The sequence below is a fragment of the Didymosphaeria variabile genome (assembly GCF_027946475.1).
Source record: "Didymosphaeria variabile strain IMI 356815 chromosome Unknown scaffold_9, whole genome shotgun sequence".
In the NCBI taxonomy this organism is placed as follows: Eukaryota; Fungi; Ascomycota; class Dothideomycetes; order Pleosporales; family Didymosphaeriaceae; genus Didymosphaeria; species Didymosphaeria variabile.
In genome coordinates, this window is record NW_026611628.1 from 796,190 (window position 1) to 809,103 (window position 12,914).

The window sequence follows — 12,914 nt, forward strand, 5'->3', positions numbered from 1 at the left end:
AGACGTGTGTAAGTAACACGCGGACAATGACCAGATAAAGAAGGCATCGCGAGGACGGAGGACTTCCCGTCTGTTGTGGAACTGCAACCCCCTCGAACAGCTAGCTCTTGCATCGTGACCATGTGCCGCACACGTCGTGCCGCGTCCTCGGGCTGTTGGCGATGCAAGGGGTCCAGACGCGCTGCCGAGGAGGGACGAGGGAACAAACGAGCGGAGATGGGTCCGACTCTGATGGAGATGCTAAGTCGGGCATATGTTCTGGAGGCTCAAGAGACAAGACGAGCCATCAACAAGTGCCAGAGAGATCAGCGAGGGTTTCAAGACGGGTAAATATCGCCGTCGATGGCACAGTATTGGGATGCCTGGCAGTGACGCGTTTGTGCTGGGCCATGCAGCCTCAAGAACCGTCACACCTGTCACAAGGCTCGCCCCTGGGCCCTGAGTCGTGTTTGCGGTTTCCTCTCCGAGACAGTGCCCGTCGCCTGGACCAAAGGAGAATGGCTCCGCAAGGCTACGGGCCACGACGAGGATACCGGTGCAAGTCAGATGCGTAGCTAGCGGACGTTTGCACTGGGACCATGGTTCTGTGCCTATCAACGCAGCCCTCTCCGTCGAGGCACCACACGCTCGGATCAGGAGGAGCCGGCGCGGCAGCCTTCTAGCGAACCCTTGCTGGTTCCCTCGCGGGGTATCAACTTCCGAATCACCACATTCGTTGATGCTGGTCGATGGGGGCCGTCGGGGAAGGAGAATTGTTGCTGCATCGGGGCACGCAGGCGATTTTTCTCGCTCGTATGGAAGGTTTCAGGTTCTTCTCGAAGAAGCTAATCGGACAAGTAAGGTACGGGCACATTCTGGGGACAGCAAGAGGACTGAGCGTCGTGGGCAGAGCAGCGAGTGGTGCTTGTGGCGAGTCGGAGTCCGATGACTGCATGGGGGGTGCATAGGCGCCTTGAAGCCTGGGGCGGCGTGGGCAACGTTCAACGAACCATGGGGGCTGCCCAGCGTGAGATTCGTCATTGTCTGCCATCTGCCAGCCGGCCTACCTGCCGTTACGAGCTCGTTCTGCACGTGACTGGGCTCGCAAATGGAGTGTTATGCGAAGATGCACCGCGTATGCGCGATTGGGCGCGCGTTGTTCGTTGTTCATGCTGGACCGAAACTGGTCGCCGGAACAACCCACACGTCGCGGAGGCATATTGGATGGCTAAGCATAGCAGCATTCCGCGCTGGATAGATTGTTGCGCGCGTGGACACTTACATTGATACAATCTACAGCTGCCGTGGGGGGCATAGCGGCGCTGGGGCGGCGCCCGCCATCAGGTCGCCTGGGGACACGGCGCAGGGATCCGTTGATTACGGACATGGAGTCGTCCCTAGTCCCCTTTGCTGCACTGGCGGGCGGCATGGGCTGCCTGTAGCTGACTTCAGCCCAGTTATCCTGTCCTGCTGCCCTCATGCACCCTTGAGTGCCATGTAAGCTGCGCGCCTGCACTTTGCTCTGACACCTGTGCCCGACGCTGCCTATGCCTGCCTGCCGGCACCGCTTCCTCTCCTACACTTCGCACCCGCTATCCATCACACGCACAACTCGCCCTGTCACTCGCTCCCAGATGCCCGCGATGATGGGCAAGATGGAGGTCATGACTCGCGAGCACATGGAGATGCTGCGAAGCTCTGCCTTTGAGAGCGAGCACGCACAGCTCTACGACACGTCCTACATGCAGCACGAAGCCGCCGCCCTCGCCCTGGAGCAGGAGATCGAGCACTCGCTGGTCAGCATATCCCCCGACGAGAACTCGGACGAGTACCGCCGCATCGCGCGCACCCAGATCATGTTCCACCGCGAGCGGCAACGGGCGCTCAAGCCGCACCTGGAGAGCGGCAGCGGCTTCGAGGACGAGGACGGCAACGAGTGCGTCTTTGTGCCGGCGCCCAACCACTGGGGTGCGAATGGCGACCTGGACGAGGAGAGCGGCAGCTTGTCGTCGGTACGTTTTAGTGCGGGTCTTTGTTGATCTTGGTGTGGTGGAGTCGCCAACGGCCCGTCGCTAACGCCATCCTAGGTGCACAACCTCCTCACATGGCAGGCCAACTACTCGCCCATGTCCTACACACCACTCTACGAGGAGATGCCCTCGCCGGATATCCCCTTCTATACCATGCTCGACCCCTCACAGCCGCCCGTCACCTACCACCTCCACCGGACCCGCGAATGGACCACCTCGGCCTCCCGCAAGTTCATCTACACGGCACGAGAATTCTCCGACAGGTATTCACTGTATAGATTGGAAGCCGAGTCACACCGCGGTGACAACCAGGTCACTTCAGCCAGCTTCTTCCGTGTCGCCGAGTACCCGCAGTCCTGCATTGATGTCTTGCTATCGGGCATCGACAAGCTCGACGCCAAAGCCGCCTACAAGTCGCGATGCATCCACCTCCGAGGCCCGTTCGCCACACCTATCAAGGAATACCCCGACAGGCAGAACAAGATCCCGTGGTCACCTCGGAGGTTCACGTATGGTGGTCGAAAGTTCGTGTGGAAGCCAGGTGACCCGCACGACGATGTGATGCCCGAGACGCTTTACGAGTACAAAAAGGATTTCGTCAAGCCCGGCAGCCGGAGCGGAAAGAAGGTTGATGATGCAGCACCAACAAAGCTAGTTTGGGGCGAGAAGAAGCGGAAAGGCAAAGTCGAGAGCTATACGATTCATTTCGCGGGCGGCGTGGATCAGGTGTTTCGAGAACTCCTACTGGCAAGCCAAATGGCGCGACAGGTATGCTTGTTCACAGCAATGGAGTGAAGAAGCGAACCAAAACAAGGAGTCGATTGTGGCGGGACTTCGAGACGATGTATTATTTTTCATTGCATTACAGCGACTACTGATTTCTTTGGCTGGGACTATTACGACTACGGATTACGGCATAGGGACGATATGACCGCGGCATTCATGGATACCATTTTTGGCGTTTTGGGGATTACCACAGCGAGAGGAACATAACCCCCAGTACTCCGCTCTCTTTTCGCTTTTTACCCAGGGACACCTGCGGACGGTTTTACGGCGAATCTTTTCGTTGAAATATTTACTATACTTTTAGTTCTGCGAGCCTACTTCTACTTCTGATAGAGAGCTACGCTAAATCATATACTGGCATAATTTACTGCCTCACATCTCCTACTCCAGTTCCTTCGGTAGTCAGACATAATCCGCTTCACGCTCCAACCGCATCCCACGCACTCAGCGGATCTGCCCAAATTTCCCAATGCCCAACCCTCCCCTCCGCATCGAAGTCGCTCAGCCTATAGATAAACTGCTCATCCCATCCCTTTCCTGTTTTCCTACTTTTGAAATGACCCTTCCCCACCACACTCACCATGCCCGCCTCCGCATCCACAATGAACCCCTCAGGCCCCGGAATCGCATCCTCGGGCAACTGCATCTCGAGCACCTCGCCGAGCAAAGTGAAATATTCCAGACAGCCCTCACGCCCCTTGAACGTTTTGCCCAGGAACGGCAGCCGGGCTTGGGCCCAAGCGGGTCCGTGCTCGGTGATCCTGGGCGATGAGGTGAAGTACGTGGAGAGGAGTTCCGGAGGGGCAGGCGGGGAGAGCAGCGCGGTACAGAACGCGTGCGCGCCTTTGCGGAGGATTGTGGATGTTTGCTTCTGCGTCTGCTGCTGGCCTGATGACATCTTTGTGGTGCGTTCGATATCTCGAATTCAAGGAAGTCTAGAAGGTAGGGCGGCCTGCCGGGAGGAACCGGATACGATGCGCTGGATTGGACTGGCTTGCTGGACTTGCGCGTGCTGTGCGTCGTGGAGCGATAGACTAGCGGTTCTGGGATTCCGCCTGTGTGGGCTGGAACCGGTGGACCGAGAGCAGCGCGTGATTGGGGGTGTAGGGTGTAGTGTGGGGGCCAAGCTGAGTTGATGGGTGGGCCTGGCGGCGGGTGGCTTGTAGACGTTGGCCCGTTAAGTCTGCGATTGGGTTGAGTGGAATTGCGTGGCGGTCAGGGATGGACGTGGCGTAGCGCAAGGCTGGGATGTGTAAGATGTGAGTAAGATTTTGGGCCGGCAGCTGGAGGGTTAGGGGGCGATTGACGTAACGGGCGTAGAGCGCGTGGGCTGGGTAGGAGTTCTGCGGTTGTAGCGGGTGAGCAGAGTATTGGACGTACCGGCCCGTGCGAGGAGGCTGACTTCGAGACTGGGCGGTTGTGAGGTGCAGATGTTCGGAAGGATGGAATTTTGAAGCTGCAACATACATAGGCGGCTAGTTACGTCACGCTTAGTGAGATTGTACCCGACTTTCGGTTGACGTGCCACGAGTGCATCGTAGCAGCTCCAGAATTGCGACAGGTGAGGAATATTCTATTGGCTGGACCGTTCAGGTGGGTCATGTTGTGTTCAAAGTTCTGCAGTCATCAACGCCACGACGCCACGACATATAGAATGGCTGCGATGTAAGTTTGAATTGAAGAGCAACCCGCAAGCTTTTTCAAGCTGAGCGCCACGTATAAAACAATGTTTTTCACCGTCCTTAGCCGCGCGGTACTCTTATCCTTAGCCGCAACATGCACCTTCTCTATAGCACAAGACTTTGCATAACACGATGAGCAAGAATACCCACTGACCAATATTTCCACATCGTGTACGACAGGTACCTCGGCCTCAACTGTCATGATGATTCTGAATCGTCCGTTTCCAAATAGAGAGCATGAACCCTCACACCACATAAGGCACTCTGCTTGCTGCTCGACGCGCATTTCAAGTTCGATGGCTTAGGGTCTCTTCAACCGCTAGAGCGATCTGTTTTCTAGTTGATCGCTCGAATAGGCCACATTTGCAAAAGAGATTTGATTCACCATGGCGTTGCGCGCCCGCGTGAAGCAAATTGTTAGCCAACTCGATTATCCGAAACTCTAGGCACCTATACTCTTCAATTCCCGCTCAACTCAGCTCAACCTCGAACGAAATATCCTATTGCTGTGCAATCTGTAAACACACACCTCGACCTCGAATGGACTACTATCAATGCGCGAAAATCGATTTGCACCACGAACTCACGCGGCGAGGATTACAGGCTTATGGCGACCAAGACGAGGCCGCCGAGCGCTTGAAGAAAGACGACGACCAGCACGGCAGCTTGTCTACAACGGTAGACATTCTTGACGGAATATCGAACGCGGTGACGTGGAAAGTGAGCCCTGAATATGGCAAGACGTGCCCAGCGAGCATGGTTGTCAACGAACGTAGGTCCAAATAAAGATTCTCGCTCTCATGTGAATACTTACAAGCAACTCTAGACATAGTACACTGGACGATGAACACTTTCTTCCCTGCTCTTCAGCTATTCTTTGCGTCCGGGCTCTCTTGTAACATTGAAGGAAGTCAACTCCCCGACGCCTTTGTCGGCCTCGATCCCGCACTTCGATACCGTCTTACCGATCTTACGCACGAAGAAGATGGCCGACTGACAAACACTATCGTGCCTAAGCGGACTGCAGCAAAAGCCCCATCCATTCTTATTCTGGAAGCCACAGTAGCATGCCGGAAGAGTATCGCGGTCAAGGAGACTCATCAAATGGCATCAGCCCGACCGATCACAACCATCGCGCAAGAGGAACACATTGTTGTAGGACTACGGCTTGAGGGTATGGCGAGCATGGGCTACATATGGGCAAAACTGCCACAAGCTACTGTTAAAGTAGCTGGTCGCATGTGGGGCCACGTACGCATTGCGGGCTTAAAGGACGACGTTCCTGTCCCCTTCGTACGATTTCCCCAAACAGGTGTCAAACCAGGAGGAGAAGCGACGGTGGTGTTGAAGGAGAGCATGGTCGACCCCAGGCTTAGAGGACGCCCGGTCATATGAGACTCCGACTCGCTTGAGCGAGGTTGTATGACGACAAGGTGGAAAATGGTACTGCATGTGTCCGGACGTGTGACCTTTTGGACCGAGATACCTACGTTGTTTTTAGAGGATTAAGGTTAGTTATCGATTTCGGCGCGGGTATAGGATATAACAGCATGAAGATTTTGGTTTTGCTGAATGTGGAAATTCGTTATTCCCAAATGGAGTTGCGGAGTTTGTCATCGTGCTGCTAATCGTCGTGGGTCAGTTTCAAAATCCTGCAGAAGAGGTTAACTCCGTTGTAAAGAAACGAAAACAGATCATTCTCAGCGTACACAAGCTAGCGTGCTGAACGAAACGCTCGTTTTGCCATACTATACACCAAACCACGGAAGTACGGATCAGTGAGGGGAATGGGCGGGACCGACTACCGTGGGTCCAGTCTCCACATGCATCCGACAGCTTAAAACCAGCCTACCTCCACCTCAAGCACTCGCAACACCACTCCAATACACACGAGCAAGTTGCAATCTGAACTCAGGTCCAACAATTTCACAGTCAGCGCATCCTCCCTCCACGTGTGACGGATCAGGCTAATTCCTCCAGCTCTTCACAACCTCTTCCAAAATGGCCCCCGTCCACGTCTTTGTCATGTACCCACGGAAAGCGACCTTCGACATGAAGTACTACCTCGCGACACACATGCCGCTCGTCAAAAAACACTGGACACAATACGGCCTCACCAAGTACACCGTGACGCAGTAAGCGCTCCATTTGCCTATCACAACTGCACAATCAATCCCACTACATCTACAAATTCTGATGCGCTGTTCAGGTACGAGGACCCCGAATCGCCCTACAGCGTAGGCTGCGTGCTCGAATTCGATAGCATGGACTCGTACAAGAAGGCAGGCGCTGGACCCGAGAAGGACGAGGTCTTTGGCGACATTCCAAACTTCTCAAACGAGAAGCCCACCCTTTTTGCGGGCGAGGTGACCGGCACGTCGTAGATGCGGCGTGTCACGGAGATAAGTGGGGATTGGATGGAGGGGTAGTCTAGTGAGGGGTTGCCGAGGCTCCATTCTTGGTGTGGAAGAGTGTCCAGTGGTGTGCTAGTAGCTCTCACGATTGAATGACTATTTGAAGCTGACTCTCTGTGCGCGGTCATATCTTACGCCGTGCGTTTCGATCACTGTTGAACGAATGGGGGTGACCGGCGCAAACAAAGTGAACTACTCAGCGTCAATTCCTCCCAATATCAAACTCTCCTGTCAAAATGAAAATAATCCCACGTATATGATCACGTAGTACATGCTTCAATGAGCTACACTTGTGAGTGATGTCTAAGGCAGTGTCTGCGAGCAAAGGCTAACACAGCGTGGTCTTTTCTTGCGCTCGACTTCCCAATAATATTTCATGGCCTCACCCTAGGTCTCACAGGAGTCTAGCGAATGACTTACAGTATCAATGATTGATGCTGCGGACCCGTTTCCAACGCGCTCTTTGTTTGGTTTGACATTGCAAATGGGAAATCGTTGTTAGCAAACTTTCTCAATAAACGTCACCTGCGCCACACTTCGAGTAGACATTGTTATCAGTATCTAGCACCAGGACTACAGAGCTGCGCTGGCGTACGAGATCGGAGGACTAGAGATGCGGACTGTGTCTATATTGGTGAGGCTCTGGAGATGATTAGCGACAAGGGGCGCAGAAACACGGCACCGTCGTCGCGAGATGGAGGCGAAACCACTATGTGCGATCACCTTTCTTACACCACTTGAATTCAAAGCGGGTGAACAACGGCAGCGAGGACGTATAGCAGTGTTAGAAGTACCCTACGGTCATGACGTCCACTCGAGAGATACCATGACATCTTTTCCTCAAGGATACGCCAAACCCTTATCTGCAGACCGTTTATTCTCGAACGTCACACGTCTCAAACATTCTGGGCAACCTTCAGATTCCATTGACCGAGGACCCCAGGTGACAATCAGTCCTCTAATATGAATAGCCACTGCCATTCAAAATGATAAACCCTGCCACAGGTGAGCATGAGAGGCCAGTATGCGTTACTCAACGGACCGTTGTTCACCGACTTCGCGCACTGAAGGACTTGCAGACTGAAGACATTGAAAACACCGAGCAAATGGTGAGTTTCTACCGTGGGAGCCGCGAAACTACGCGAAGAGTTAAAGCTTACTGAAAAAATTGGCATTGAGTCAACCAGCAACAAGACAGACCGCGCGTTTTGTCCCTTCGCAGAAAATTCACCAAGACCTGAAAGAATGGGATCGGCTTCTCAAGATGAACGGTTATGCAATACAACTCATGGAAGTGCCACCGACACATACGTTCAAGCCATCGGGTACAGCAACACAGTTCGCGAACGAGCAGACGAAAAATTCGAAGAAATTGACCGGGTAAGTGGAAACTGCGTTCGTGCTCGGGAAATATCTGCATAACGGTGATGAGGAGTATCCATTCGTCAGTTCCGTGACCCTTCTGACTATGACTAACTTCTGAACCAGCTTCGCCGCCGTCTTTTTCCCAGCAAGTCTCTGTGCAGCAATTCTGTGAGCTAAATCCCTCAAAACACTTGCCTCAATACATCTAACAGAGTCAGAGCCATTCCATCTTTCACCCCAGACGCGAAAAGCCTCACTAAGTTTTGGTAAGAAGCCCAGACGAGACCTGAAGATGGTGTCTTTTCCTAACCGAATCAGGGTATCTGGGCAGTCAGCGTTCCGCTTGCAGCTTGTATTACTATTCTTGACAGATTTGCCACGGTGGATCAAGCGGCAGTGGGTTGAGCGGCCTTCTCAGCGAACGGAAGATGAATTGAAAGAAGCAAGTCGTTACGCTGCGAGAAATGGCACCAATCGCATTCCCCAAGGTGAATTTCATGACGTTTAGTGTCGTTTCAGCCTTTCATAGGATAGCAGAAGTGGGGAGCCGTCTAGGTAATGTTTGCAGACAGAAATGTTCACCGGAATGTGGCTGCACTGCCTATACTCTTACAACCATTTCCATGGGAAAACATGTAGAAGCATGCAGTACGAGGTAGGAAGTACATCGTTAGGACAGCCCTAGACATTTTTATCTTCCATGGGCGAAGACTTGGTCGTGACACTAGGCCCGTCATCTCGGATAGCGGCGCGGGGGGATCGTGGCTGTTAAACGTTGGTGGTTTAGCTTGCGTGGGGCGTGGCACATGCTAGATTCCAAGCCTGGGTTCCCGCGGATGGTGATGGGGGCTCCATTTCTTGGATTGCGTTGTTTGAGTGATTTTGAAGAGGCAAAGATCTTAGTGGTGTTGTGAAACGATTGATGTGAAAGAAGTGCAAGCCAGCGGTTGGTCTACTATGATAGTCGAAACGGGCGTTAGGGGTTCTACAAGAATTCTACTTCAACAACGAATTACAAGACTGGTAAATGTTCTTGTGCTAAACACACCCGGGGCGAGGAAATGATGAACTTTGTAGAGAAGTCAGATGCCGTGACAATGAGTGTTTACGATCTCAAAAATTTCAGGAGACGAACTCGAGACATTGACTTTCTACTCAGGACAAAGCCTATGCATGTGAACGAGACTAACGCTGCAACGCTAAAATGCCCGCAACCCCGGGGATCACACTCTCTGCTCGCCCATTCCCTCATCCCTTATTCACATCCACCCATACCAACATCGCAAACGTGACCGCTGTAATGGCCAAACTCGACGCCATAATAACAGCAATCTCCCACCCACCCGCATACACCTTCCCCCTTACCATCGCACTCTGCTGCCTCCAGAATCTCAACGCGCCAATCATCAGCACCAGCATCCCCAGCGAAATGAAACTCGCTGCGAGCGGTACACCTAGGACGTAGTAGCCAATCCGCGGATCAGGAGAGACGGAGTGTTGTAGGCGGAAGAGCTGTGCGGTGATGACACCCGTCATGGCGAGGGCGAGGGAGGTGCGGAGGTAGCCGAGGAACGTTCGCTCGAGGGCTAGAATTGAATCCATCAGCGACTGGTGTAGGGGTAGAAACGGGGAAAGACGCACCCAAATGATCCCTATGGCTCCCCTCTTCAATCGCCACACTGACGTTCTTCGTCCAGAAGCCGACGATGCCATCATACCACCGTGGTGCCTGGCGCCGCAGGTGGAGCCGCCGATGCGTGCGAGGGCCCGAGGTATCTGTCGCGGTGCTAGTTTGGGAGGGTCGCCTGCTTAGACTGCGGAGGGAGCTGTCTCGCGTGGACCACGGCCGATCATAACATATGTCTTCCAACTCTTGCGCTGTACGATGTCTGTCACCTCGCAGAAATTGTTCGGAGTCGTGGTGCGGGAGAGCAGTAGGCGCATTGAGCGCGGAAGCTGGGAGGGACAGTGGGGTGGGTTTTGGAGGGTTGATGTCCGGCGAGGTCATGGAGGGCGAGGAAGTCTCTGAGCAGACATAGCAGCGGATTTGCTGGTAGACATGGTTCTGGCAAGTTTGTGTGGGGAAGGAGGGAAAGAATTCCCCGTGCTTCCCCGTCAATGTCAATCTACGCTAACGGAAACCATGGGGAAGGCGGGTTTTCCATGTGCGCGACGATGCACCCAAGGTAACAAAAGTTATAGTAAGTCTACCGAGAGACGGTATTCAAGTTTCACCACCTTCTTCTATGTCTATTTTCTTTTTTCTCGTTCTTTTTACCGAAATCCTCCATTCTGATTAAAGAGTTACTTCCGTAGCTATCGCGGAATGTAGGTTCCTCCCATCGGCTCGTCGCCGGGCCGTCGGCGAGACTATCTCACCACGGCTGCCGCTTGCAACCGAAGCATCACTGCCCCGTCTTCCTAGGTACGATGCAGAACATGACCTAAGATCAAAGCAAAGATATGATGAACATCTTTCCTGCATACCTGCAAAATGATAACTAATCTGTACACACGCCTCGTACCAACCACTACGCGGCTACCGCGCGAATTAGAGTCACTCCTAAAAAAGCATTATATAAGGTTACACTCATCAATTTCATCGACAAATCTTGCATTGAAGCATATAAACCTAGCATCTACTCCAAATCCGAACGTCAACCACAAGATGCTCATCTAGTACAAAAGGGTGTGATGTAATGCGAAGATGAGTAAGAATAACGACAGCTCTGATCAACGCTCCAAACAATGCATGCAAGCCAGAAACTCCGCTAATGCAAGGGCGGCCGTGTTGTAGCGCATCAGAGTATTAAGAGAGTATGAAAATCTCCACCATGACGTAGCGAGCGAGACGTCGAGCGGATCGGGATATCGTGAAGCGTAGAAAACGGGGTATCAGAAGGCGAAGAGGATACGGCAAGGGCAGCCGAGGACTACGGCCACCAGCCCATCGCCTTGTAGCTCTCTATCACCTTCTCCACCTCGGCCTTCGTCAGCTTTTCATGCTGATATCTGCATAATACGTCAGTCGCTTCACAAACCCTTCACACCTCTCGCATGACTTACTTGAACCCCGTTTCCCGCTCAAACGCACTGCCATCTAGACTCAGATCCGTATTATGGAGCAACTCCTTCTCCATGAACGTAGTCAAAGGAGTCGAATTGCTAATGCCAGCCTTGTTCTGCAGATCCGCCCACGGATCCAACGTCTCGTCGTTAACCTCGTCGACAACATGATCCAGGTTCATCCTCGCGAAGGTAGAGATAAGCGCGCCGTGGAAGCCGGTCCCAATGTTGAAAGTGTCGTGCATTAGGGACGCCATATGGCCTTGGGCTATCGAATTGTTAGCCAAACTCGGCCGGAAAGGTGGGGGGAGGTCAATGCTCGGGGAAGCGAGATTTTGCAATATTCGGAGAATTGTATAGTTTGATTGGGCGGATGCACGGGGCGATCAACTTACAGGTATTTCCGTGATCGGCGATGTTGAAGGTCTGAGGTGATGTGCGCGGGGCCTTGATGTACCACTCGGCGCCTGTCCAAAGTGCTCGGACAACGTCCTCAACGTGCACGGTGTTGGTCCGCAGATCCTCTTTCCACAGCCACTTCATCTCCTTGCCCAAGTGTTGGTACACGCGGGCCATGCACAGTGCCGTCCCCAGGAACTTGCTCGTGTACGGACCGTAGACGTGCGCCATGCGGAATACCAGCAGATTCAAGCCTTCGACCTTGGCCAGGTCTTCCTCGGCTTGCAGTTTCCACTTTGCGAGCTTTGACCACGGCTTCGTCTTGTCGGTCTCTTTCCGCGGGACCGCATCCGGCTTGTAAACCATGCCTGTGCTGCTCTCGACGAAGCACTTGACCTTGCGCCTGGCAGCTTCCTTGCCCATAGCCATGGAGAGGCCGTATGTCCTCAGCTTGTATACCTCATCCTCCTGGGAGAAGCGCGTCTCGCCGCCACAGTTGAAGACGAAGTCGAACTCTTTGCCATCTGGGCGGTCGAATATGCGGGGAAACGACTCTGCGCCTAGTCAGCCAGCTTTTCTTACCCAGCATGCTCCAGACCAGCGACTGCTGGCATCATGTCGGACGTACGTTCTCTCGACGCATCGGCCTGCACGAAGCGCTCCCTCGTGCACACGTCTTTGAATTCCGGGGCGAGCCAGGCGAGCTCTGGCAGATGTTTGTCGACAAGGCGTATGTCCGAGGCGAGGTTGTTGTCGTGAATGTATTTGGCGAGGAAGCGCCCAGTGTAGCCTTCTGCGTGGTTAGCGATTGTCGTCGCAAGTGTGTCCCGCATGACGCACCCAGCCCACCAATGATCAAAACAGCGGGCTTGTCGCTTGCGGCGGGGGTGCTGCTCCCCTCTTCGACAGCCATGACGAGCGCGCGCACCGAGAGGAAATGGTGGAAGCGGTTCGAATTAAGAGTGCGACTGGATATTGGGTGTGGGCGAGCTGGTGTGTATCTGGTATCGCAGGCGTCTGCACGGAGCGGAGGATGGACGTTGATGTCGCTCAGGCTGCGACGTGCAGGGTCAGGGCCGTCTCTCCGATTCCGTCAGAGCGCAGGACGAGCAGGGGGCGCGTAACGTGCGATTGGAGAGGCCGTTTCACGCAGCTATGCGAGGAGGTGGAGGATGATCAAGAAAATGGGGAGC

General features: G+C 53.8%; 6 protein-coding genes across 6 annotated transcripts; 3 read left to right on the plus strand and 3 right to left on the minus strand.

Moving 5' to 3' along the window:
* Positions 1-1,526: 1,526 nt before the first annotated feature.
* N0V89_011554 (uncharacterized protein) lies at positions 1,527-2,804 on the plus strand (the record flags this gene model as incomplete). The annotated part of the gene is made up of 2 exons (XM_056220285.1): positions 1,527-1,991; positions 2,067-2,804. 2 exons carry the CDS (start codon positions 1,527-1,529, stop codon positions 2,802-2,804), a joined length of 1,203 nt encoding a protein of 400 aa, XP_056065588.1.
* Positions 2,805-3,213: 409 nt separating this feature from the next.
* On the minus strand, positions 3,214-3,693 carry N0V89_011555 (uncharacterized protein; the record flags this gene model as incomplete). Its single annotated transcript, XM_056220286.1, has 1 exon — positions 3,214-3,693. The coding sequence occupies one exon, from the start codon at positions 3,691-3,693 to the stop codon at positions 3,214-3,216; it is 480 nt and encodes a 159-aa protein (XP_056065589.1).
* Positions 3,694-5,017: 1,324 nt separating this feature from the next.
* On the plus strand, positions 5,018-5,872 carry N0V89_011556 (uncharacterized protein; the record flags this gene model as incomplete). Its single annotated transcript, XM_056220287.1, has 2 exons — positions 5,018-5,249; positions 5,304-5,872. 2 exons carry the CDS (start codon positions 5,018-5,020, stop codon positions 5,870-5,872), a joined length of 801 nt encoding a protein of 266 aa, XP_056065590.1.
* Positions 5,873-6,478: 606 nt separating this feature from the next.
* N0V89_011557 (uncharacterized protein) lies at positions 6,479-6,861 on the plus strand (the record flags this gene model as incomplete). Its single annotated transcript, XM_056220288.1, has 2 exons — positions 6,479-6,612; positions 6,687-6,861. 2 exons carry the CDS (start codon positions 6,479-6,481, stop codon positions 6,859-6,861), a joined length of 309 nt encoding a protein of 102 aa, XP_056065591.1.
* A 2,643-nt stretch (positions 6,862-9,504) lies between these two features.
* On the minus strand, positions 9,505-10,264 carry N0V89_011558 (uncharacterized protein; the record flags this gene model as incomplete). Its single annotated transcript, XM_056220289.1, has 2 exons — positions 9,505-9,842; positions 9,898-10,264. The coding sequence occupies 2 exons, from the start codon at positions 10,262-10,264 to the stop codon at positions 9,505-9,507; spliced, it is 705 nt and encodes a 234-aa protein (XP_056065592.1).
* A 1,054-nt stretch (positions 10,265-11,318) lies between these two features.
* On the minus strand, positions 11,319-12,634 carry N0V89_011559 (uncharacterized protein; the record flags this gene model as incomplete). Its single annotated transcript, XM_056220290.1, has 4 exons — positions 11,319-11,590; positions 11,718-12,275; positions 12,350-12,511; positions 12,562-12,634. 4 exons carry the CDS (start codon positions 12,632-12,634, stop codon positions 11,319-11,321), a joined length of 1,065 nt encoding a protein of 354 aa, XP_056065593.1.
* Positions 12,635-12,914: the final 280 nt, after the last annotated feature.